At 45.6% G+C, this 25,687-nt stretch overlaps 1 protein-coding gene across 2 annotated transcripts in view; it reads right to left on the reverse strand.

The window, feature by feature from the left end:
* Sybu (syntabulin) overlaps nt 1–25,687 on the reverse strand; it is a 65,015-nt gene that overhangs the window by 21,445 nt on the left and 17,883 nt on the right. For both annotated transcript variants that reach the window (XM_004640078.2, XM_004640079.2), the window contains one exon: nt 21,514–21,711. In XM_004640078.2, the coding sequence (XP_004640135.1) occupies nt 21,514–21,711 (198 nt within the window). The remainder of the gene's footprint in view (nt 1–21,513; nt 21,712–25,687) is intronic.

The following is a 25,687-nucleotide window of genomic DNA, read 5'->3' on the forward strand; positions in this document are numbered from 1 at the left end:
GCACAGAAGGCTTGTCTGCTGTTTGAAATACAGACGCAAGCTGTAGTAGCCATTCTGGGAGTCACTTCTTACACATTCCACATCAAAGTGAGCCAACTGCTTAACTTACTTGGCATAACACTGAATACTACGAACTGTGTTTCATATGATTGGCCAAACACATTCCAAGCAAGAACTGTACCACTGAGCCACATCCCTGGCCCCAAAACGCATTCCAGAGCTGGGTTTAAGAACAGGTTGTAGCACCAGCATGACCAGGGTGCAAGTATCTATTCTTTCATTTAATGATGACCTCAGGCAACTGCCTAACTTCAATGTGCCTCAGCTCCTTATCCTAACAGGGCAAAAAGGAGTGGCTTCTTTATTGGGTTGTTTTAAGGATTAAATGTCATAATGTTTCACTGAAAGAACACAGTTAGTATCCATCCTCACGATTTATCCTTGTGTTCAGTAAGTTTGCCATGAAAGTTTCTCTGCGAATTCTTGCATAGTGGTGCTACAGACTTAGAGAGGAATTAATGTGTCTTAAACAAGAAGATGAAGTGTTTATTAAATGCCTAAGTTCTGACAAGTGTCATGGCTTGATCTGAAACATCCCCCAAAGAGCTCATGAATTCAAAGGCAGGGCTTTTGGAAGGTGATCAGATTGTGGAGCACTGTGCCATATGGTGTACTGATCCTTGAAGAGTTCAAAAAGCCATTAGGAGGTGGGCCTGCTTGGAGGAGGAAGGTGACCAGGGATGTGGAAGGCTGTGTACCTGCCCCCAGCCTCTCTCTCTCTCCCTCTCTGGCTTTTCCTGTTCTCTCTCCTTCCCAGGTGTCATGAGTGCAGCAGCTGTCTTCTGCCGCACCCTTCCATGATGGTGCCTTAGAGCCAACCATAAGTAAGCCCTCTGACACCACACGCCGACGCAGCCCTCTCTTTGCCTGATACTTGTGAGTGCCAGGTATTCTGTGACTAATACAAGTGAGGAACACAGTGCCAGACAAATGCATGGTGCAAAATGCAGGTTCTCCTTTCATCTTCACAGTTAGTGAAGGGCACAGTTAGTGTTCCCATTTTATAGATAAGGATAGGAAGGGCTGAGTTCAATCCCCGGTTCCACAAAAAAAAAAAAAAAAAAAAAAAAAAAAAAAAAAAAAAAAAAAAAAAAAAAAAAAAAAAAAAAGGGATAGGAAGGGGGTGGCAGCTTACTGAAGGTCACACAGCTCAGAATTGGTGACACTTGGATGGGAAACAGCATAGTACTAAAGACCTCTATATATCTGGCCAGCCAAATAGCTCAGCGGGGGTCAGGGGTTCAATCCCCAGACCTGGCTGGCCCCACCCATGTTGGCCCCACCCCTGGGGCGCCCTGAGATGCCAATTGAGACTGGGCGTGGTGGCGCACACCTGTAATCCCAGCTCTTAGGAGGCTGTAAACAGGGAGATCATTATTAGTCCAATCTATTAGTGAGACCCTGAATACCCTGTAAACTCTTCCCTAAAATACAAAAAAAAAAATCCTCAATATAAATCTTCAATACTAAACAATGTACCCACCTGGCACTGGGGAAAATCCTCTCTCCCTGTGGTGTTTGTTTGCTCTTGCAGAGGCCATGGGGAAACCTTTAAGGTTCCTTTCTAAGCAACCTGCAGCCGGGGTCCCCAAAAGTTATCCCCACTCTGTTCTTTATCCCTGACCACACAGCAACCAGTTAGTGAGTGCTGAACACACCAGTAAGGAGATGGCCCTGGCTGGAGCTGAGCCATTCATTTAATTCCAGCAAAGATGACAGAACTGAATCTCCACTCTCAGGCAAAAGGTTAACACATTATAAATATATTAAAAAGAAGCAGCGCCATATTAGAACATCCAATGGGAGTCGCTCGTGGTATGGTCTGCCGACCACAGCACTATCACCAAAACCATCGACTTTGACTCACTCTCCTGAGCTGCCAATCGAAAGTTTCTCTCCAAGGCAGCGCCTCCTTCGCTCTTTCACAAATTACCTAGAAGAGCTTTCCTCACAGGAGAGCCGGAGAGCCATTACAATAAAGGGCTCTGGTTTACAGTCTGTCATTAAGAGCTGTCATCGGCGGCTTCACCCTATCTTCTGCTCCGCTTGCTCCTCCCATCCTGAGGGCTCCTAGAGAGCCCCTCAGAATCTCTCGCCCACAGTTACCCAAACAGCCTCCCAGGGTGGCTGCCCAGTCGCTGAGGGTGGCCCTAGGCGCTCTGTCTTCCACACTGCTCCGGAGCATAGGCCTCATCAGGCCATTTCTTCTTTGAAGCCCTTCAGTGGCACCTGTGCCGTAGGACAAAGTCCTGACTCCTTAGCGCGGTCTGACAAGCTCGTTACGGTCTCTTTAGCCCATCCTGCCACACTCTGCCCTGGCCAGCAGAACCATTTCCGGAGGGTGGCACGACATCTGCTGTCTGCTCTACCAGGATTTCTGTCTTTCCCTCTGGGCCTGCTCGCTGTGACCTTTTTCTGAGGTCTCAGGTTTAGCCTTGACCTTTATTCACTTCCTTCAGGAAAGGATCAGATGCTCCTCCCTCATACACTGACTCAGCCAGGCTTTTACAAGCACTTACCACACTGCCTTGTAATGGTCTATTTGCTCTGGCACATTACCCAGGAGGACTTGTTCTTCACAGCATCCGGGTAACTAAGGCAGGGTTTAGTGCATCGTAGGTGCTGTTGCCTGCTATGCTGTAAAGCTTTCACGGCATTAGGGGCTCTGCGCTGTTGATATTCAGCAGCGTACATGGGAAGGGTTTCTCTTCAGGCTGAACTGACAAGCTGATGTTTTTCACAACGCATTAGAAGTTCTTTCCCTACCTCTATCCCACATGTGCAAATCTCCTAAACCTCAGGTTTTCAGCCCAGGGTACCAACTTGAAAAGCCAGGCAGACTGGAAAGACCTCTGTCCTCTCCTTGCTACATCTCCAGAGCCAACGTGGTGCCTGCCCTTCAGCAGACTGTGAGGAGTATCAGCGAGCGCAGGAAGCAAGGTTGTGCAAGAACTTGCAGAGACACCTGTGGCAGCATTGACACCAGGTTTGAGAAATCACAAAGAAAAGGAGGAAGCGGGTGCAAATGGACAAAGCATACAGGTTATTATTATATTAACACAGAGAAAACTAAATTCTGCAAATCACAAACTGCTCAGTCTGGAGCTGATCACCAGTAAAATGTTTTCCAAGTCCCTAAATAAGGCCAGGAGCCAGCAGGTGTCCACTGCCAGATGTAGGAGACATTTCCCAATCCTTTTCTGACATGGTTATGATTGCCACGCACATCACGCGTATCTGGGTCCAACAGACACTTAATACAAACACTCAAGATCTTGCTATGAAGATGGCTGACACGTGTGCCCTGGCAGGCGGCCCAGCTCAGCACCTGAGGACGCTGTCACACGCTCAGCAACCTCCGGGCAATCTCTAAAAGCGCGTTACCTCACTCTGCCCTCATCCTTGTCCCATTTAACATGCTTAAGTAATGACAGAAATGAAAACACGGAAGCCAGGTACCCACAGCAGGCTGCAGATTACCCAAACCTTGCAGAATAACGAATTCGGCCAGTGAGAGTCAGACGACAGCGCTCCCGACCACGGCGCGCTGCGAGCCTCTTTCTCACCTCTACACTTCACCCAAAGGCACACAGGGTGAAGATGAGGAAACGGAGGTTCTGAGGGTGACCAATGTGGCCCACGCCCAGAGCTGGCCGGCAGCAGGGCTGACGTGAAGCCTGCCTCCTCACCGCCCTCTCTGCCTGGCACCTCACTATAGCGATTCAGAAAGATCTAAGAACCAGACACCAGGATGACAAGATTGAAGAACGCGCAGGGCCTGGCTCTGCGCTCAGGAACCACACAGGGGAGGGGTGTGGAGAACACTGTTCCTGGCTCAGGATCTTCAAGGAGCAGCTGAGCACCACGGCTGCCATGTGGACCGCTGACTTGCCTGGAAGACGAAACAGCTAGGAAACGAGGGAAGCACACACCAGGGGTCCAGGGTGACCTGCATGGAGACAGCAAGGTGATGGAGGAGCCTCACCCAAAGGAGAGTGGTACCGTGAAGGAGTTCAGATGGCGCCAAAGCAGGAGGAAGCCGACCACCATTCACTGTCTTCCTGCTTTCAAGCTGTCCTAGGCAAGCAGCGTTCTCTGCCAACGGCTCCCCACCTTGGTTTTCTGCTTCATCACAGGCTCACAGCGAGGAAGCAGATGTCCATGAACTGAAGCTCTGAGATTGCGAGCTAACGTAAGCCTCTGCTCCTTTGTGGAGATGTTCTTAGGTATTTTATCACAGACACTGGAATCTGACAACACAAACTGCGGGGCTAGAAGCGCAGGAGGAGTGCAATGCAGAGGGGGGTCACTAGGACCAAGCAGAGGATGTACTCTCAGCTGGGATGAGGCGGAGGGAGTGAAGGGACACTGATGGACAAGATGCCACTTGGGCTGGGCCTGCAGCGCAAGGCGTAAAGCAAGCAGTGTTAGAGGTGTGCAAGTGAGCTGCCCCATGCCAGAGGCAGGCACGATGCTGCACACCTGGGGTCTGTGCATTCCCTCTGCGAGGAAGATACGGAAGGAGCGTAAGCTTGAGGCTAGTCTGAGCAACTAAGCAACTTAGCAAGACCTTGCCTCAAACATTGAAAAAAAAAAAAAGAGGGCTGGGCATACAGCTCAGTGCAAAGCACCTGGTTCAATCTTCAGCATAAAAAGAAAAGAAAAACAAAGACAATAGCAAGAAAATAAAATCCCCAAAACAACATGGTGGAAGGAAAACACAGGGCAGGTGCGGAATATATTCAGACTCTTGTTTAAATGGAGTACAGTGATCAGACGAGGAGAGGTAGCCAATGGGGGCTGTGGTGATAGAGCTGAATGCAATGTATGAAGTCTAGGATATGGGAAAGGGGGGAGCGGCCGTACGGAAGGGGAGAAGGAGCCAGGATGGGTTGCACAGTGGCATAACAAGAACTGAATGATGCTTCATGAAGGCTGCAGGACAGCCGCATCTGCAGCACAGACCAGAGGTGGGAGAGCCATTTGGGTGACGTCAGAGTTAGGGGCCCAGTCACACGGTCCAGGAAAGATCCCTGGCTGTGGGACTCCTGCCTTGTAGGTTTACAAAGTTCACTGCATTAGCACAAAATCCTGTAAAATTCCAGGCAGGTGAGCAAAAGGATTGAAAGTATAAAGCAAGTTAAACATTAATAAACACCTTTATCTTTGGCTACACACTTGGTTGCAGTGCTGCCCGCATAGAGGAGTGGGAGATATGTGTGTTTTCCACACAATTAAAGAAAGAAAAACAAACAAAGGTGCTCTCAGTCTATTGAAAGGAAAAACTGCCTCTCATATTATCTGAGGGATTTGTGAAAAAAAAAAAAAAAAAAAAAAAAAAGCTGAATAAGGTGAATGGACTGAAATTCCCCAAGATCAGTGCTGATCTTCCCTGTTAATCTTTAAGGCAATGTTTTGCAAGTACCAATGTCAATAATATCCAACAAACAAGCCGGGTCTGTTCTGGCAATCTCTCGCATCAGTACAGAGTGTGAGAACAGAAGCGAGTGGGAAGCAGGAGGCCTAGGGAGGTTCATTCTCCTTCTGATATATGTTCTGGGAGCTGAAGAGAGAAAAGGGGAGATGGCACAAAGGGGGGACAGGCAGTGTTGCCTGGGGGAGGTCTGGTCACACCACACAGGACTCTGGCCCGAAGGGCAGGCTCTGAGGAGAGCACATGTAATGGGCAATGGGCTTAGTGAAGGCGCACAGAGCCGAGCACCTGTCTGGAGCAGACCAGCTTAAGGCAGACAGGATGCTCCGCTTCTGGCTATAGGAAACAAGCTACGTCGCACCATTCTTCATTGATTGAAGATTATTAAAACTCATAGTACTAAATAAAATGCTTTCAAATGCTTCCGTCTAGCTATTCCCCTTTCTCAAAAGCAGATCTCTGTCTCATGCGGTTCGTGGCATTTAGAAAGAGCGAGGCACATGGAGGGCTCGATTACTCTCCGCACACCACTGCGCTCCACGGCTCCACAGCTCCTTTACTGGAATCTTCCCAGAATGCCAGCCCTCTCTTCCTGACATCTGACACAGAGCACAGGTTCCCAAGCCAACAACCCTTTGGTCACCCAGCTACTCGGCCACACCCCCAAATGGAAAGGTGCGCGATGTTCTCCAGCTTCTCCAACCCTTTCTCCCCACCCCGCAATGTTCTATGAAGTGGCAAAAGGGGCAGGAAATGCAAAGCCGAGCCTTGGAAATAAATGAAGGCCACCTTCCTTGGTTCCACTGCAAAGCGCTGGGCTGACAGTCAACTGAAAACAAACAGGCTTTGGAAAGGCTATTTTGAAAATATCCCCGAACAACTGAATGGTGCTGACCAATTTCTGCACCCTGAATCACCCCAGCATGACAAAACTAACAAGGTCCAAAAGGAGCACGCCTGCGCATGCTGGGCTATAGTACCACCTCGGCAGAGCGAACTGCTGAAGTACCTTCTAGGCTCTGTCACGCCCAGTCATCAGGAACAGCTCCTGAGGACCTACTGTGCCCTACTCCCTATGCTAATTAAGAGAAACACAAAAGCAAAGGAAAAGTGGCTTTAGGGCTTTAAAACGTTGCCTGCATGCTTGCCATATCTTTATGAACACACATGTAAGGGGGTAAAGCTACTTGTCAAGTGCAAGGAAATGAGAAGACACACATCGTAAGGCTGTGCTTCCCCAGGCAGGAAGAAGTGTCAGCGCGGTGACACTGGAAGGGCAAGGAAGAAGGTCCCTGGTATTTGCTAGCACAGCTTCTACCGGTCGCTTATGTGCATGCTGTACGCACTCACTGTATGCACTGCCTCGTATGCAATACTGTAAAAGAAAGAGGCTAGCAATAAAAGTAAATTAAAACAAAAGGTAAGAAAATGAGAGAATGAGAGAGGAGAAGAAAGGACAAACTAAAAGAGAGAGAGAAAAAAAGCAGGGTGCTCATCCTAAAGAAGTTGACATCCTCATGAAGATAAAGATAATCATTAAGTCTAAGCACCTGTCTGGCAAGTACAAGGAACCGAGTTCAATCCCCAGTACTGCACGCCTCTAATCCCAGCCCTGGGGAGGCTGAGACAGGAGGATCACAATGAGTCTGAGCTGCATAGTAAAACCCTGTACCAAATAAATAAATTAAATTAAATTAAAATAAATAAAATTTAAAAAAAACTTTTAAAATAATAAAGACAATCATTTAACATAACATAGTGACCACAGTAAGACAATCTTTATAAAACCCTCTAGGGCCCAGGCATAGGAGTACATGTCTAAAATCCTAGCATTCTGGGAGGCTGAAGCAGGAGGATCAGAAGTTTGAGCCCAGTCTGGGCAGCTTAGTGACTGAGACCCTATGTTAGAGTACAAAGCGAAAAAGGGGTGGCATTGCAGCTCAGTGAAAAGGCCCTGGGTTCAATCTTGAGTACTATAAACAAACAAACAAACAAACAAACAAACAAACAAGAAAAAAAATCTTCTCAGGGCATACACTGTGTTTTAGTTAGTAACAATGGCATTCAAAGTCCCAATTTTCAAGTCTCACTACTTAAAAACCTAAACATCCAGTTTAGCGTCTGTAAACGTCAGAATCACATTGCAAGCCCTGTACCCTCCTCAGGGCTCGCCGTCTGGTTAAGAGTCCTCCTCTGTGCTCTCGGGAAGCCCTGTGCTTGCCCAGAAACCCAGCCCACTCAAACAGGACCCGAGGTTCACCGCTGCGCCCCAGTGCCTGACTCATTCACCGGTGTTTGCTGAAGACAAACAAAGCAGTAGTGCTGCTGGGCTTGGGGGCTGAGCCTGAGCGACCGACCCTGCTCTGAGAGGGCAAACCCTTCCCCACCCGGCTTCTCTGGGCCCGGGAGTCTACAGGACAAGGGTGCAATGTGCAGATCGGTAACTGTCGCAGTTTGAGCTGGTGCTTCCCTTCCAAGCCCATGGCATGGGTCCTTCCCTTCTCCCTCTAACCCCAAGGAGGAAAGCATTGGATGTCAGGCAGTAACCCAGTATCAGGTTCAGGAGCAGCCTCCGTCTTCTGGTGACAGCCAGGCCCATTCCTAGTCTCCGCCGAAATCAGATCTTCCTGGCCAAGGCCTGCAAGAGCCGCCTATCTCAGCCTCAGAGGTGAGGACAAGAAGCCGAAGGCTCAGGGAGATCCAGTTTCCCTGAACAATGCTCCTGCGGCCTAGGGCGCAGGAATGTCCCTCCGCCTGAAGTTGCTGGGTGGAAAAGACTCAGCAAATAGAGCTGTTTGCTGAGACCTAGGGAGCTGGCCAAAGGTCAACAGAAGGACCTGACCCGGGTCTCCTAAGGGGCAGCGAGTACCTAAGGAACTCTTGACATGCCCCACACCAGCACCATGTGCACCGTGTGGGTCCCAGGCCAACACAACACAGGTAAAAAAGCTCACCACATTAATAGAAAGGTTGCCAAGGACTTAATTTTTGTCTTGAAATATTAGAAAAGAAGATTTATTTTAGCTAAATCTCCTGAATGATGCTGCATAGGAAATTACATTCAGCAAAATACATTCAGTGAGTGCAGAGCTGCGCTGCTTCCATGGCCCCATCTCTAGACACCTCCCTGGACAGCACAGCCTACAAGGGCCTGGCCCCCACGCATGCGCCAAGGCAGCCCTTCCTGCACGTGCCACGTTCTTTCCAAGGGAAACAGATGGAAGGAAGAGAATATGCCAGAGAGAAGACGACATTAAAATAAAACTGCAAAGCGTAATCTAGGTCAAATCTTCACGAGCTTTAAAATCAGCACCAGTGGGCTCTGCACATATGGCATTTTCAAACTTGTTTCAGGCTCAAATGTCAGATAATATTAGTGCAAGAGGGAAAAAATCCCAGCATGGGATTTTAAAATATTTTTAAAAAGAAATTTTTTTTAAAAAAGAAATTTTTAAATATGGATTCATCAATCAGTTCCCCAGTCTTCCTCTCCCACCAGCCCTCAAACTCAGTTTAGTGAAATCACTGTTTACTCATATATACCACTGACTGCTCTCTGAGCAGAAACCTTTTCAGGAAAGGAAGCGAAATTGAAAGCTTGAGCCCACAGTTTGATGGTTATATTTCTATTTTGAGTCAGAAATACTAGCTAGCATTTTGCGATGCCCTACTTTCTCACATACATCTCCATGGTGGTACCTTACGTATCCTTTGTGTTAGTGGCAGCAACATCAACTGACAAACATCTTACTGTCCTTATGTCCAGCCATTCAGCTTACTCTAAAGTCATACTTCTGAATAAGGAAAAAAAAACCCTACTGAATATTTTGTCTTTCAATACAAACGTGCTCATGTACACTGAATCCTACAATTCCCTTCAAAATGCCAACTACAGGCAGGTTTTTAGAATTTACTAGGAAACTTGACAGGCTGAAAAAGAATCAAATGAAGGAACTGCTCAACCTGTCTGCTAAAAAGGTCCCTTGACCCATACGTATTGTAAACATGATGATGATGCACACAACAGTCATAATGGAAAGCCAGCTAACATTCCTATATGCTGTGCGCCACGGACTGTGCCGCCGACCTATCAAGGTGGTCTTATCTGACACACACTATTATCATCCGCACTGTGAAGACAAAGGAACAATTGTAGAGATGTGTGAACATTTTGAAGTTGAATAAAAATCTCATGCATTTCTATTCTTAGACACAGGTGGGAGAGAATTCATCAGACACCCTGGGAGCGGGATATGAGCCCTTACACCAGTAATGAGGCAAAGCCTCAGAAAACATGTCACTGACATAGCTCCCAGGTCTCAAAAGTCGTCATCTCTTCAGGATCTACCAGGCACCCAGGAGAGTCCGCTGCTCAGTCTATTGATGGAAATCATATTGACAGACTATCAGAGCCAGGCCTGGAGGCCCGCCTCTGCGACCGAGTTGGAATGGAGCAGTCATTGGTCCGTTCCCATTCGCAGAGGGTGCATGCCTTCGTCATCTGGGGAAATGAAAAGGAAGGCATGACCAATTGCTGGACAAGATAGCACCAGCTTTTCCTTTGTGTGGATGCCATGAGTATAGAAAAGAGAAGAAATGTCCAACCCAGCACAACGACTCCTGCTACGCTTACAGGATTAAACACAAGTCTCACACTACTGGAGGACATGCTTTGTTTGGTGTTTGTTTGTGGTTGCTAGATGCTAGCTATCTCCTGTAGACAGTCTAAAGATCTCAATTATAGGCAATCTGAAGGCACAGAACTGGGGTTGTAGACACCATATGTATGGCCTTTCTCCTATCTCTACTAATTTGAACACCACAGGCATTAATCATCTGCCCAGCAGATGGAATGAGCTTTAAGATGACTTGTGTGTTTTCCAACAGAGGGAACCCAACCCTCATGCTCTTGGAAGACACAGTAAGGAGGAAGGGTTGGATCAAATCAGTTAATATAATTACAATTTCTCCACATCTCAATTCCATGGACATGAAGAGCTTTAGCGATTCTATTGGATGCCACATGAGAAAAGCAAATTGAAATGAGCCAGGACATGTGGTCTGAATAATTTTCACGGGGAACTCATAGACATGGGCATTCCTTTTCCTAATCACACAAGCAGGTCTTTTGATAATAAATGCATCGCGTCTCAGCCTACACAGAGGCCTCAGCAAAGTTTGCGCAGGGCCAATTAGCTTTAATTGTGCTGCGCCCTATTCCCCTAGCTCACTGCTGCTGAGGCCGTGCCTGGTACTTACAAATGCAGAAAGCGATGCTCAGGGCGAGAAGACCCTTCAAACCACAACCGTCTGCGGTCAATCTTTTCCTTTCTTCTTTGCATAAAATTATGCAAACAGATTCACAAACAACCAGGAGTAGATGAAACAATATATATGCACAGTTGAAAGATTTTTAGCTGCATTCAAAATATCTAAAACATGGAGTTGAAAATTTGTCTTTCATATATATTTTTAACCTACTATAACTAATTTACATACACATATGCACACATGCATACATACACACATGCACACACACACACACACACACACACACATGCATGCAGAGCATATCCTCTGTGATCCAATATAATTATTTGCTGCCTGTGACTAATACTACTTACTTAGAAGGTAAGCTCCGTAGACTTTCATGGCAAACACTGCCTCTGCAAACAACTTCCCACCACAGGCTGGGGTATGTCTTCTGCAGAAATACACTGTGTGCAGCTCCTCTCTCTGTAGAGTACAGTCTCAGAGTGGGGTATCCATGGAGACTGAGCCTCCCGCATGTGCAGGGCAAGGAAGTTACTCTGCTGGGCACCATAGCAACAGGCAGCAGAGGGAGAGCTGGCCTATCAGGGAAGACCACAGGGCCTTCTCCCTGGTGACTGCAGCATTTGAAATGAATCCATCGCCCTCATGAATGGACACAAAGCATTGGGAGAAATACCACATGGTAAAATAGAAGTAAATGCCTACACAGCCATTAAGGCTAATCATTTGACAATACTGGGACAACATATGTAATATTTTACATGTCGATGATAACGCCCCAATAAGCATGCAAAAAAATTACATCAATACCACAACAGGTCACGAAATGTAATGGCAAGCATGTGACATTCTGAGCAAAATGCTTGAGTACTTCATGAATTTCAGCTATTTAAATATGCAAGGCACTCCCCAGCATGGCCTAGAAGAGGGGAACAGGGGCGTTCTGTTCCCCTGTGGGGAAAGGGTTGAATGGAGGGCTCTTGGGGACAGAAGAAGGCGGATTCCTTCGACACAGGAGCTTTCTTGAAGCAAACACATTTCTGGGGCTTTCACCAAAGCTCTCTGCTATCTCAGTACAATTCTTACTAATGAGGAGTCCTTGGTAAAGTAGGGCAATGCACCCAGGACGGTGAGCGAATGCTACACTGACTTCGAAGGGTGCTCTTTGTAAACTTTTCTCACTCTTCATTTTCTACCAGTAATGACAGTGATCGGTACTGGGCACACACTCCATGCCGGGGAAACACTGTCCCTACTAATGCATCTTCTAGTTCAATGCTGAGCATGAGTCTTACAAAGAAGACGTGAGTGTTTAGCTTTCAGTCTTGGGCAGTCTCATGTGATGACTACTGTGGTATGTATCTCATCTTTTATGAATCTCACAGCAATGTGAGAAGCTATTTTTTCCCATAAGCTAAAGAAAAAAAATGTTTCCTTACTACAGAAAATAAAAGCTATCTGCCATCAAATCCCCTCCTCACCTACTGCTCTGCAGGTGATCCAACCCAGCCTGGCTCAGGGTCTAACTAGCAGGTGTTTTTTCCTTCCACAATCACTTCTCTGAAAAGAAGTCCCCTTCTATTAGAGTCTTTCCAAAGTCTCTTATTGTAGGGCTCTCTCCTAACTACCTTCTTTGAACAAAAAGTGGCATTTAAAAAAGACACATCAGTTTCAAGCGGCTCCAGTCTGTGCTAGTCTTGGTGGCCTTCAGAGGTCAACTGACCAGATGGTTTAAAATGAAAGAGACAGAGAAATGAGAAAGGAGGTTTTCTAATTATTCCTGAGGTAGGAACACACTTCCACCCCAAATCACTTCAGTAGTGACACAGTCAGTGGCTCCCTCACAGAATTCCGTCTCGCCCACTGTCTGAGCTCAGGGTCTGAATATCCTTGGGAGAGTGAAGGATACTTCTGCACACCTACAACAGCTGTCCCCTGGCTATGTGGGGGATACTGTGACAGTCTGCTAGCGATCATTATCGCCTGCCTCCATTCTCCCCTTCTATAATAACAGGTGTCTGTTTGACTAAGATGTCCTGGGATATAATTGGAAATGACATGTGGCACTGCTTCATCCTGACCCTAAAATGACTGAGTGCCCCCTGCTCCCTTCCCCCTCTTCTCTGCCAGTCGGTGCCAGCCACTCTGGGCCCCAGAGAGGAACAATGACAATGGCCTAACTGCCTATCAGCCCCGGGCACCCAAACACCTACAGGCTATCCTGCAAGACACAAATAAACATCTGTCTAGATCCGAACCTGTATTTTGGGGTCTTCTTATTACAATAATCCAGTTCCTCCCCTGCAGACTCCAAACTGACTGATGGGAGTGAAAGACATGGATTCAAAACTGCTTCAGCTCAAACAAACTGGATAGAAGCCAAGATGATTTGCTCTGGGAGTCAGATGAATTAAAAAGCATCTCAGTTAAGGAAGATTGGATAAAACATTTGAATCACATGTGTGTAAGAGCAATGCCTCTAATAGTGGGGTATATGCTTAACTAAAACCATAAACTAGAAGAACACTGAAAATTGACTATCTCCCATCTCCTGGGCTCACCAGAGTTAACAAGCAAGCATGTTAACCTTCCTCGTGGACCGGGAAGGCAAAGCTGAACCCTTGCATGCTTCTGCTTTCCCTGCCTCCACCCCAGGCTATGCCTTCTAAATTTAGTGTCTCCTGTCTGTGTCACCTTTTGATAACCCAAGCCCTGCAGAGTCACCAGAGGCTTCTCAGATACATCCATCGTTCTCTTGTCTTACCTCACTGCCAGGGCCTCTGCCTGTCCCCTGCCTCGCACTGCTTGGCTACCACCTGTGTGTGCCCTGGACCCTCCGCAAGCATGAAGGGGGACAGCTAAGCTCTTAGCTGTGTGTGCCCTCCCCACCTGCTCCCTGCCCCATCCCTCATTGCCCTCCATCCCTTGCCTTAGCTCCGCTCATCTGTCACTGTCTGAACTGTCCCGCTGTGAGCTACCTACCTCTCACTGCCCACATTAAAGAGAGGGATGAAGAGAACAGGGATCCTGCCTGTGATTTAGCTCCTCTGCCATTAATCCCCAGCACAGTGGGGGCAGCACCTCGAAACTGATTACTAAGGATCTGTGTGCTGAATGAATGAACAAAGCCAGTGAGTGACAGCTAAAAGCCAAACCTAGGGTTAGAGCAGAAACCTCTCTTCAAGCACATGGCAAAGTGAAAGTTGGCTCCTGTTTAGACTCTCACAGTGATCATCTTGTAGCAGTGTTACAAACGTTCTAGTCCAGGCATCTTAGAATGCAAGCATATTGTAGCCATGTTCTTATTCTTTTCCCTGTTTTTAAATATTTTAAATTTTTATTTTTTTATTTTTTGAGACAGGGTCTCACTATGCATCCCAGGCTAACCTTGAACTCTTAGAGATCCTTCTACCTCAGCCTGCAGAGTGCTGGGGTTACAGGGGTGTGCGACAATGTGGGCTGGAGCAGGGTTGCTGAAGCGCCACCTCCCTAAATGCAGCCTGTATTCTCTTTTGGATGCTATCAGATGCAAGTGTTGGTGGTAGCAGAGTTTAACTCTGTGAATTACCCGAGGGAACATGCTATGCTGTACACTGTACACCCTTCAGGCAACAATCTTCCGTACACCCAAAGGCCTCCCAGTGGACTGTACCGGCCAGGAAGACAGCAAGGCCAGGACACGGATGCCTCTGTCCCTGCCGGTGGCTGCTGCCCTTTATGCACATCCATAGTTCCTTTGCCCCGACCTTCAGGTCTCTCTCCCTCGTTTCTGGATAACACAACCCTCCCTGTGCCCCATAAGGCACAGCATTAGCTCCGATCTGTTACCAGGGCAACACAGTTCACAATCCCCTTAACCATGGCCACACCTTTGCAGGGCATCACTTCAACAAGGGCTCCTCCAGCACAGGAGGCGGAACGCGGGCCCAAACTAAAGCACACATCTGCACGATTTGCAGCTCTTGTTAATCAGTCTGCATGTAACAGCAGTTCCAGGGTTACTTCCATTATGCTGATAGTTGATAAGTATGTTCTGTGGTGGGTGTGTGGTCTGCAGGGGAGGGGCTTCTTTCCTAGTGCATTAGAATACTTAGCGTCTGGCAGGGCCCCAGGCCAGTGGCTAAGAACACCAGACAGGCAGTAAATCCTAGTAGGCCCAGTTTTGGATGGGAAGAAGAGGTCTGCGAGTCACTAATTCATGGGGAAAGGCCATTAAGGCCCATTCAGCACCACTATGCTGATGGGTGTCATCGGAAGCACAGCTGGGAGACAGGCGGAGCACAGTGAGTGGACCTGCCACAGTCTAGACACTCAAGCGCCCACACCACAGGCAGCGTACCGTACTGGTGTGGTCCCTGCCGGGGAGACGGGGTAGACTGTAACAGCCCCCCACAAACACACCTTTTCCTGCATAAATACTCTGTTTCTCAGGGTAAAGTTTCAGAGGTCCATTTCAGTACAAACCCAAAAGGTGTTCTTGACAAAATCTAAAGTCCTCTGATCAAGGAAGTGCTCCTGGGAAGCCAGGGCTCGGGGCACACAGCAACTCCAGTACTCCCAGAGGCAGAGGATCGCAAGTTCTAGTCCCGCAGAGATAACTTATCGAGACCCTGTCTCGAAATTAAAATTTAAAAAGAGATGGAAGTATGGCTTGGTATGAAAGCCCTGGATTCAATTCCCTATACAAAAAAAAAAAAAAAGTATTCATGATACGCAGCACAGCATATGTAAGATTTCATCCAGTAAAGCCCAGCTCAGGACTAACTGGAAATGACCTTCACGTGCCTTTAATGCTCACATCTGCGTTTATTTTATTGATCTGCATCCAAACTTCCTTTCGTTTTCAGCTTTCTGTACTTCAGCAGTGCTACGTGAGGCTCACTGGATGCTGGATGCTGCTCCCAGAAACTACATCTGCACATGGACTATATAAGCTAACTTGGGAGTTAACAAGAATTTTAGGGCCCTGCAAACATTAAAGAAAAATAATTTACACCTCATGTCAGCACATCTGTCTTAATTGTCATATTCTCCTACTGCAATTCAAACTACTTCTTTGAAAGTGGACCTCATGACCATCGTGGTGGGTAAAAGTTAGGAACAAGACTGCTTTGCCAGCTGTGTGGCCTTGCGTGAGTTACTAAACCCATCTGTGCCTCAGTGTCCCCAGTGTAAGATGAGGGGCAACCGTATCATTTATCTCCCCCTTTTTTGAATGATGTTAGGACTAAATAAAGTAAGTATTTGGGATTTTGCCTGGAATAGTCAGTGCTCAGTAATTACTAACTAAGAAAATGAGTAATATTTCTGAGTGTAACTCTAGCTCACAATTACATTTAATATATCCTTCCAAATATTTTCATGTGGGCTGCAGTCTCTGTCACAGATACAATCTGTGTTTGAGGCTGGGCTTTGCTGCTGGAAGACCTGCTTACAAATAGTGAGCTACCGGAAAAACAGCGCCACGTCACAGAACGTGGAAAGCTTCCACAGGCAAAATCTTCCCTTTGAGCACTAACGCTTTAGTTTTCCCATTCTGTAGAAGTGTTTCTTTCATGCTTAAAGTGTCCTTTGCCCTTCCACATGCCACTTTTTGGGTCATTTCCACCATCATAATAGCTTAGTCTGCTCCTACATCAATTATTGAACTTCAGACTACAAAGGTAGATGTGTGTATGTGCATATGTATATGTGTGGATGTGTGTGTGTGTGTGTGTGTGTGTGTGTGTGTGTGTGTAAGCCAGTACTGGACTCAGACCCAGGATCTCCACATTGAGCTACATCCTCAGTCCTTTTAAAATTTGGCACAGTGTCTACCAAGTCACTAAATTACCTTGGCTGAGCTTGAATTTGTAACCCTCCTGCCTGAGCCCACCCGAGTGCTTGCATTGCAGGTGTGCACCACCATGCCCTGCTGCTACAAAGTATTTAAAGAGGATAACAGCCAAGAACACTTTAAGGCCACTGCAGTGCTTACAGAGATTTTACCTGCTCTTTCCTATTTTCCCAGTGTTGCTCATTAACAAGCCATCAGCTATATATTAATTCTTTCTTTCACCAATGTCTATTTATTTATTTATTAATTATTTTTTTCAGTACTGGGGATCAAACTCGGGCCCTTGCACTTGCCAGGCAGGCACTTATGCCACTGAGCTATCTCCCTGGCCCTCAAAGGCCTATTAACTATTCCTTTTGTTTTCTGCCAAAGGAGATAATTTTAGAATTTATTTCAAACAAACACAAACTCTGTATGAGAGTTTCAGGGGTTTTTCTGTAAACAAAGTACAAGGAATGTGTGAAATCCTTACTAAGAGGCAGAGGCGAGCAGGCAAGTTTGAGCTCAGCCTACATAACTCAGCAACTTAGTGAGACTCTGTCTCAACACAAGAACTGAGACGGACTTGGGAATATAGCTAAGATGCAGGCCCTAGGTTCAACCCCGAGTGTCACCAAAAAGAGGAGAAAAAGAGCTACAAAGGACCAGCAGGAACGTCAGTAAGGGATTAACTTAATCTTTCAAAAACCCATTTTGCAGATGTGGAGCACCAAGTTTCCAAAAGATAACATGCAGAGGCAGATCCCCGCACAGAGATAAGACAATGGCAACCCAATAGGTTGGACTCCAGAGTCTGGTGGATAGAAACTGCCCTCTCTCCCCTGTACACACCGTTTCCTTGCAACATGTGACATGACCCAGCAAGAGGAGACCCAGTCTAAAGCCCAGCAGTTCTCCCTGACCTACCCTAAGCAGCACAGTTATCACTGTGTGTAAGAATGACCAGGCCCAGCTAAATTACAGGCTGGGTCTTTTACTTTGCGGAATTAACTTTGAAGTGGAGATGCCACTCATGATAAGAACAGAGACAGCTGTGGGCTCTGGCTGTGTGTGAAAGCATCAATTGCTAACCAGGTTGGTGCCTTCTGAGTTTCCTAGCAAATGCCTCTGACTGTGGGAAATCGGTTTTGAGAATAACCAATCCCTGGCTATTGTTGTGAGGTTATTATAGTACACCTCGGCCAGCTCTCAGATTTCAATACCCTGGTGGTGTCTGGTGACAAGGAAGACTAACTTGGATTGAATGCTGCGGAGATACAGTGGCATCTTTTAAATGCAGATTTCAACGTTTTGGTCTTTAAATGTGGATTTCTTCTTAAATTATAGTGGTCTTACTCTTTGCTCTTCACTTATCTCCTTAATCCCCTCCAGTGGTGTTTTTTATTTCACATATTCCAATTACTGTGTTAGTTTAACTTGTGTAACTGTCTGTCCACATCTCCCAGGGTGGAGAAAGGATTTAGTATTTGTATTTGTAAAACAGTGCCAAGGGATCTTTTTCTTTGCGAAGACACTCCCCAAGTAATAAATCAAGTATTCAATTTGGCTCAGGAACAGTCACTTAATGTACTGGCACAGTAATCTAACCAGGCCTTTCACTTCTGGGCAGAGCACACTGCAGGCAGGTGGGCCATGTGCGAGAAGGAATGCAGCCACCCTGGATTCCTCAGAGTTCCCTTAACATCAGTACTACCGTGTAGGCTTAGCCTTCTCCTTTCTTCAGCCTGCCTTGGATTACAAACTGCCCCCAAAATAGGATGGTGTCTTGTCACGCTGCCCGATCCTCTCCCTGTTCTCTTCATACTAAACATGAACGCTTGGACGAACCACACACTCGTTCCCATTGAAGTACCTTCTGGGCGTCCACCTTATGACAACATTATGACACTCTGGAGAATCAACCTTGGATGTTTCGCAGAGTTTTCAGTAGAAGGAAAATAGAACACAAAGCCATTGTCCAGTGGGACGCAGGAATGTTTTCTCTTGCGCTAGTTGGCAACTTTTAATTAAATCTGCACAGATATTAGCTGATGGAAGCCAAAATGACAGGAGGCTTCCATGGCCTCCAGGAAGGTTCCAGAAGGAGTCCCTGCCTGGCAGGCAGGGCTTTCCTGCTGCCCACGCCGCAGGGCCCTGTTGGCACGGTCGGGCCTCCCTCACTGCTCAGCTCTCCTTGGGAGCCCTTCCCGGCATCCTGTTACATATTTCCTTTGCCCTTCTGCCTCTCAGACTCCAGGAACAGTACTCACTCTTTTAGGGACTTGTGGGGCATTTTAATAAGAGAACAGCAGGCCTCCAAAATCTAGAGCAAGGGACCTAAAATGAGTTTGAGTTATTTACCTTTAAAGAGCTCCTGAGCACCTGTATAAGGGTCTCTAATTGCTTGCTATTTTAATAAATTGGTATGGGTTTTAATGAGTCAGTTTATTTTAGAAAAGTAGAACATGAATGAAGCTGAGGCTTTGGCTAAGGAAAGAGGGTCACATGGGGCCACGGAGCCAGGGGAGCACCTATATCCGAGAGTAGCACCTCCTTGTTGGTTTAGCAGATGATGTCTTTCTAGTTTATAAACTTTAGCATCTGCCAAGGGACTCAGGACTCAATCTCAGGATTTCCTCTCTTCACATTTATGAGACTGACAAGTTTATTCTGCCCAAAGTTCAGAAAGCTGGAGGTCATGGTGCAGGCTTTTCTCAAATACAAAGAGCATACTGAAATAGAATTGAGTCCCCTTCAAAAGCTGCAGAGTGTTTCAGTGATGACATCAGGAATCTTAGACAACTAAGAAATTCTAAAGATCTTTACCTTGGTTCAGTGCAGGTAAATTAAAAGAACACAAAGTAAATACTGCTGAAGTGTTACACCTATAAGCACGTATACCAGAGCCTGTTGACAAAAGCTTTGCTTCAAGTTCTGCCTTTGGGCAAGAGGCATTAAACTCTGATTCATAAATCTTAACAAAGGACACCCATGAAACCTTCAAATTAGTGTGATGTATTAGGCACACAGACATTTCTTTTCTAAAGCATGGGTCCTCAGCCCCATAATGGGATTAGTGGTTTTATGAGAAGAGAAAGATCTGAGCAGGTATACCTTTTCTCTTTCACATTTGCTGTCCTCTTCCATGGCATGATCAAGGAAAAAGTCCTTGGCCGGATGCAGGTCCCTTAACCCTGAGCTTGCCAGCTTTCAGAATCATAAGAACCACAATTTCTTCTAAAGTTTTCAGTGTTGGGCAACACAAAACAGACTGAGGCAAAGGGTTGTAATAAAAAAATACAGACAGTAACAAGTGTTAACTAGGATGTGGAGACACTGGAACTCTTACGTGTTGCTCATGTGAATGTATAATGGTGTAGCCATTCTGGAAAAGTCTGGCAGATTGGCAGTCCCTTAAAATTTCAAATGTTAAGTTAGAATAAGACCTGGAAAGTTACTTTCTAGGCATTTACCCAAAAGACCTGAAAACATGTTCACACAAAAACCTGTACACTAAGGTTCACAGCACCATTGATTATAATAACTAAAAACTAGAAACAACCCAGATGTCAACTACGGTCAGATAACCAAACTCTATCACCTCACAAAGGCAAGATGTTAGTAATAGGAAGCAGGAAGTGGTGATAGTAAGAGGATATCTGAGAACTCTCACTACTCTCCACCCAATTTTTCTATAAACCTGCAATGGATTTTTTTTTTTTAATATATATTTAAAATGTGGCACATACATACAAGGAAATTATCACTCAGCCATAAAAAGAATGGAGCACTGATAGATGTTATACTGATGAACCTTGAAAACATTATTTTATGTGAAAAAAGACTGCCACAAAAGGCCATAGAATGTATGATTCTATTTGTATAAGATGTCCAAGAAGATGCAAATCCAGAGAGAGACGGCAAGGGACAGAGACAGAGAAAGAGAGAAGTGGGGCATGGGAAGTGGGAGGCCAAGCCAGGCCTGGGGAGGGAAACAGGACAGACAGTGAATGCGGATGGGTCTAACGTTTCCTTGTGGGGGCAACAATGCCTTTATGTCTCAGCTCCTAAACCTTAGCAAAGAACAATTTCATCATTTTTTTTTAATGTTTAAAAAAAATTTATGTACTTGATAAGAGTCTCACTACACAGTTCAGACTCATAATGATCCTAGTGCGTCAGCCTCCCCAGTGCTGAGATTACAGGCTTGCGCCACCACGCCTGGCTTCAGGACCAGCATGGTGGTGTGCCCAGGGTTCCAGCACCAGCATGGCATGTGGTACCAGGGATCGAACCCGGGTCCTTGAGCTTGCCAGGCAAGTGCTTAGACTGCTGAGCTATTCCCCAGCCCCAAATATTTATTTATATTTGCAGACTCGCACAATTGGCTTTTTCTGATGCTCATGGCATTTCATTCATTGTAAGAATCATCTTCATTGTGTCTTATGGCACTCAGTATTTTTTTAAATTATTGAAAAATCTATATACATATGCAACATCATCTTCATAGTAAAGAAAATAAAGCCAAGGTGTCAAGTGGGCCAGCTTTAGTACATCAAGACAAACTGCTCTGTACCAAGCAATGTCTTTCATTTCATTACTTATATTATTAATTTAAGCTTGAATCAGTTGTATACTTTAAATGTCTCTTGGACAACCCAGGAAATATTTCCTATTTTAGTATATGGGCTACCTAAGGGAGCAACAGTGTGTATTTCCTCAACGTGGTTTCTTTAAAAAAAATCTTTATAACGGATACACGGTATTATATGTACTCAATTATTAATAACTGCCACACAAAATATTCCACTTCACATTCCACCTACTTTGAAACTGTCTCTGTTTCCTGGGTACCGAATAGAGTTGGTTTGTTCCAAATAGAAAACTACTCACGGCGACCGGTGACACCACGACACATCCGCACACTTACCCGGCTTTCCGAGGCCTGCCTTCAGTTCTTTCTTATGCCGCGCTGACGGGACGCTTCCCTCCCCAGGAATCCCCCCCGTGCACTTCTTGCTGGTAAAGTCTTCATCACTGCCCGGGCAAAAGCCAATGGGGCTGTTCCCGGTGTCTGAGGGCGTCTTCACCGGAGACACGGACTGGCTGCTAGGACAGCCGGTGTCATCTAGGAGACAAGAATTGGTAAGTGCTCGGTGAGGAGGAAATAAACGATGCCACAGAGCAGCCGTGCAGGGCCCTGCCAGGCCTGCAGGTGCACGTGTGGCTCACATGCACGCCCAGTCCGCGAGGCCCAAGACCTTTTGTCACAACTTTCCTTCCATTGTTCTCTACTTGGGCCGCTCACCTTAACAAAGAAAACAAAACACTATTCTAAGCCGACACTTTCTTTCTATCTCTCTCTTTCTTTTCTTTTCTTTTTTTCTTTTTTTTGTGGAACCAGGGATTGAACTCAGGCCCTTGGGCTTGCCAGGCAAGCGCTTATTCTACTGAGCCATCTCCCCAAACTGTAAGCTGACACTTTCAAGAAGAAAACCTTACAAACTTTTGGATCACAAATAATTCTGTGATACTTAGATTGCGTATTTTGAAAATGCAAACATGTTTGAATGCCATACAATAGAATAATTCTGGGCTGTATCTGTCAGCTAGTTTTCAGATGCGAGTAGTAGGCAAAGGTTCACCAGAACCACTCAGGCTCATTGGTGTGCGCAATTCAGAGCTGCCTGGGTTAGGGAAACAAACAGAAGACTTGGATATTACTGATATGCCCAGGTTTTGACTACTTAGCCCATCAACAGGTTCGGAGAATTTGACGGGTAAGCCTCATGCTTTAGAACTCCAAGGAAGCACAAAGGCATGATCCTGTTTTACCACACACACATACCCAACCAAAATACGCCATTCTCATGCATGTCTATCTGAAGCGCACTACTGAAATGCAAATGATATTCACATTAGAAACATTTTCTCAACTTTCAAATTACAATTATCATGACTGTAAGTAGGACGTGAAGTATAAATGCTTCCTAAGCAAAATAGGCAAGTCATACTGCTGACTCCTGTAAATTCTTCCCTTATTCATTAAAGTATTTATGACGGTTCGTTAAGTGACTCAGACTTTGGCGAGGCGAATGTATTGGAATTTAATGCCAAATCAATATTACTCAAACATGTGCCTACCCTAACTAGTCAGTGAATGGTATATTTTCATTCCTAAGTAATTTCTTCATTGCATGTAAATTTCTGATGCCAGAGTTACTGTAGCAACTCATTAGAAGAAAAGAATGAATAAAAGTACATGTCATTCCTTTTTAGGATTATTAATTTTTTCTGGCTGTTAAGGTAATCAAAATAGTTTGCCTTCTATCAAAGGCTACCTCACACCTCCACAGTCGAACTAAAGACAGAAACAGAGCTAGGCCTGCAGGACACATGCTGAGTCCCTGATTGCACTTAGAATCCATCTGAAAAGAAATGGCCATGTCTTCACTTTTGGCTCATACTGCGCTTCTCCTTATGAAATATCCCAGTTCCTAGAACACAGTGAACTTGGCACTAACAGAACGATTTGTTTCTCTTGAAGTCTCTTCTTGACTTCTGGACACATTCCCATCCACAGGACCCTGGGGCCTGTTCCTGCGTTCAGTGCACTGCCTGTGCCTTCCGCCTTACAGCTTCCGAGCGGGACCTTTGTGAAGTCTGATGCCAGCGCTGAGACCCTCCCCTGGCTGCTTCTGCTTAGCTCGGGCTCACTCTCCCTGCTTTCTCTTATGTTTTCATGTTCGCTCCTTCAGTCCAAAGAAATCTGAGCGCTGATCTAATGGTGTACAGCTGCTAATTACTCAGCCCGACTGCAGTAACTTCACAGAGCTCCACGGTCTGCACATTGCTGGAGAGACTGTTTCTTTATTCCTGTCCCCAAATATAAACGAAGGAAGTCTCATCCCTTAAAATTGCCTACTGCCTTTGGAAAGTATTTGTTATGAGTCATGTCTGTAAGCTACGCCTTTTCAAAGAGAGAGAACCCGAATTGAAATGTACACTTCAGAAACTTTAGAGTCCTTTATCTTGACATGCTTAGACTCAAAGGGATGAAGCAAAATGATGTCTAGCACTGAGAAACACTGCTGAAAACATGCTCTCAGAATTATAGTTTTGGGGCTGGGGAGATGGCTCAGTGGAATAAGTGCTTCCCTGGTAAGTGCAAGGGCCGGAGTTCAATCCCCAGTTCTGAAGAAAAAAAAAAAAAAAAAAAAAAATTATGGTTTAGGCACACAGAAAGGCAAAAAAATTGTGCTGGGTTCTATCAACAATTTTCAGGAGCTAAATAAGAATGAATATGTACATACCATAGTATAGTCCTGGTAGCTTCAACAGAATAAGTGGTGGGATTGGTTAAAGACAGAGAGGCTGGGTTAAAGTGGTGGTGGTGTGGGAAAGGCAGGAGCAATTTTTTTCTCGAAGTGCACACTCACCTGTCATCAATATTATCGGCCTGTACCGCTTGTGCAGGGAATGAGGAGATGAAGACCTAAGTAAATCTTGAACTTCAGATACCACTTACAGCCTTTGAATTACTATGTAAATGCCTCCTAGCTGTCCACCATTGTGGTTCCAGGAAGGAGAAAACCAGGCATATAAGACACATCCCTTCACTGGATAGGTGCTTGTAGCACAGGCACACCCAGTCCCCGTTTTGCTCAAGGTTACAAATGAAGCCAAAAGGAGTAGATATGTATTACTTGTGTTACACAGTTCTTACAGACTGATAAGTCTGTTCAACTAATTGCTTTCCCAAGAAAATCAATGAATTCTTAGAAAAGCCTGGGGGATTTTCCTGTTTTGTCTAATGGGACCAACACTAAAAGGGCATCTAGTTGACAAAGGCCCAAGCCATTTATTTTCCTACTGCAGAGGACCCAGCACCAGCACAGAGGAGCACCTGGCCACCTGGGCCAGCTGAGGGATTTTGCTGCGCTGCACTGAAGAAATGGTTCTTTTCAACAAGTCTTCTCTGTTCCTCACTCCCCTTCTTTTCCACTTCATGACACAGGTGGGAGCTGACAACTTGCTGAGATGAACAGAATATTCTTTCTCAAGGTTCTCTGCAAAATATTTTTGGTTCGTCTTTGCACCAGGATTCTCTCTCTCTCTCTCTCTCTCTCTCTCTCTCTCTCTCTCTCTCTCTGTATTTAGTATAGGATCTACAGGGTCTCACTACTAGATCAGACTCATAGTGATCTTGCTGTTTTCAGCCTCCCAAGCACTGGGATTACAGGTGTGCACCACCATGCCCAATCTCAGTAGCCATCTCAGCCCACCCTGGGTCACTGAACCCCCAGCCCCTGCGTCCGCCTATGCAAGCACTTTAATCCGCTGAGCTATCTGATCAGCCCTGCACCAGGATTCTAAGAATGATGAAACTATGCTTATTTCCTTTGGTTTTTCAAACTTAATCTTATCATGCACTAACCACAGTGAACCAAGCACCATAAAATAGATGTACCATATATATTAAGCCTACTTTTGATAATCTCTTTGCACTGTTTCCTGCTGCGATCCTAACCGCTAGACAATGGTCTGGAGAGTCTACAGATTTGCAGACATGATAGTTACAATTCCAGAATTCATAAAATATGTTAATATAAAGAAATTATCAATGGCAAGATCTTCTTTTCTTTTATGATAGAAATAGGGTAACTATTTCTAGGGAGGAAATGGCAAAAATCCTACATAATCTACCTTAAAACCGTAGGACATTTCAGATACCAACAAGAATGCTTGAATAGGTAAGAATATCTACTTTGTCTTGAGGGAAGTTTTAAAAAGAGGCGGTAGAAAAGTTGGTCTCCTCGATGGAGAGGAACTTAAAACATGCACATGGTACACATGTCCTTTGGTAGTTTTTCCATTTGGATAGTGAGGCTCCTATTAATCTGTAAGAAGCCCTTAGACGTGAAAGCATTAGTCCTTTGTCTTATTGAACCCAGTTTGTTGTCTGCTTTTAACTTACTATTTTTGATATTCAAACCTCTTTCTGTTTTGACAGATCTCTCCAAGTATTCCTTTGTGATTTCTTCCAGCGCTTTTATGCTTAGGATGTCCTTGTTTATTTAAAGATCACTGAAATATTTACCTAC

This window comes from Octodon degus, unplaced genomic scaffold, assembly GCF_000260255.1.
Source record: "Octodon degus isolate 3935 unplaced genomic scaffold, OctDeg1.0 scaffold00118, whole genome shotgun sequence".
Lineage (NCBI taxonomy): Eukaryota > Metazoa > Chordata > Mammalia > Rodentia > Octodontidae > Octodon > Octodon degus.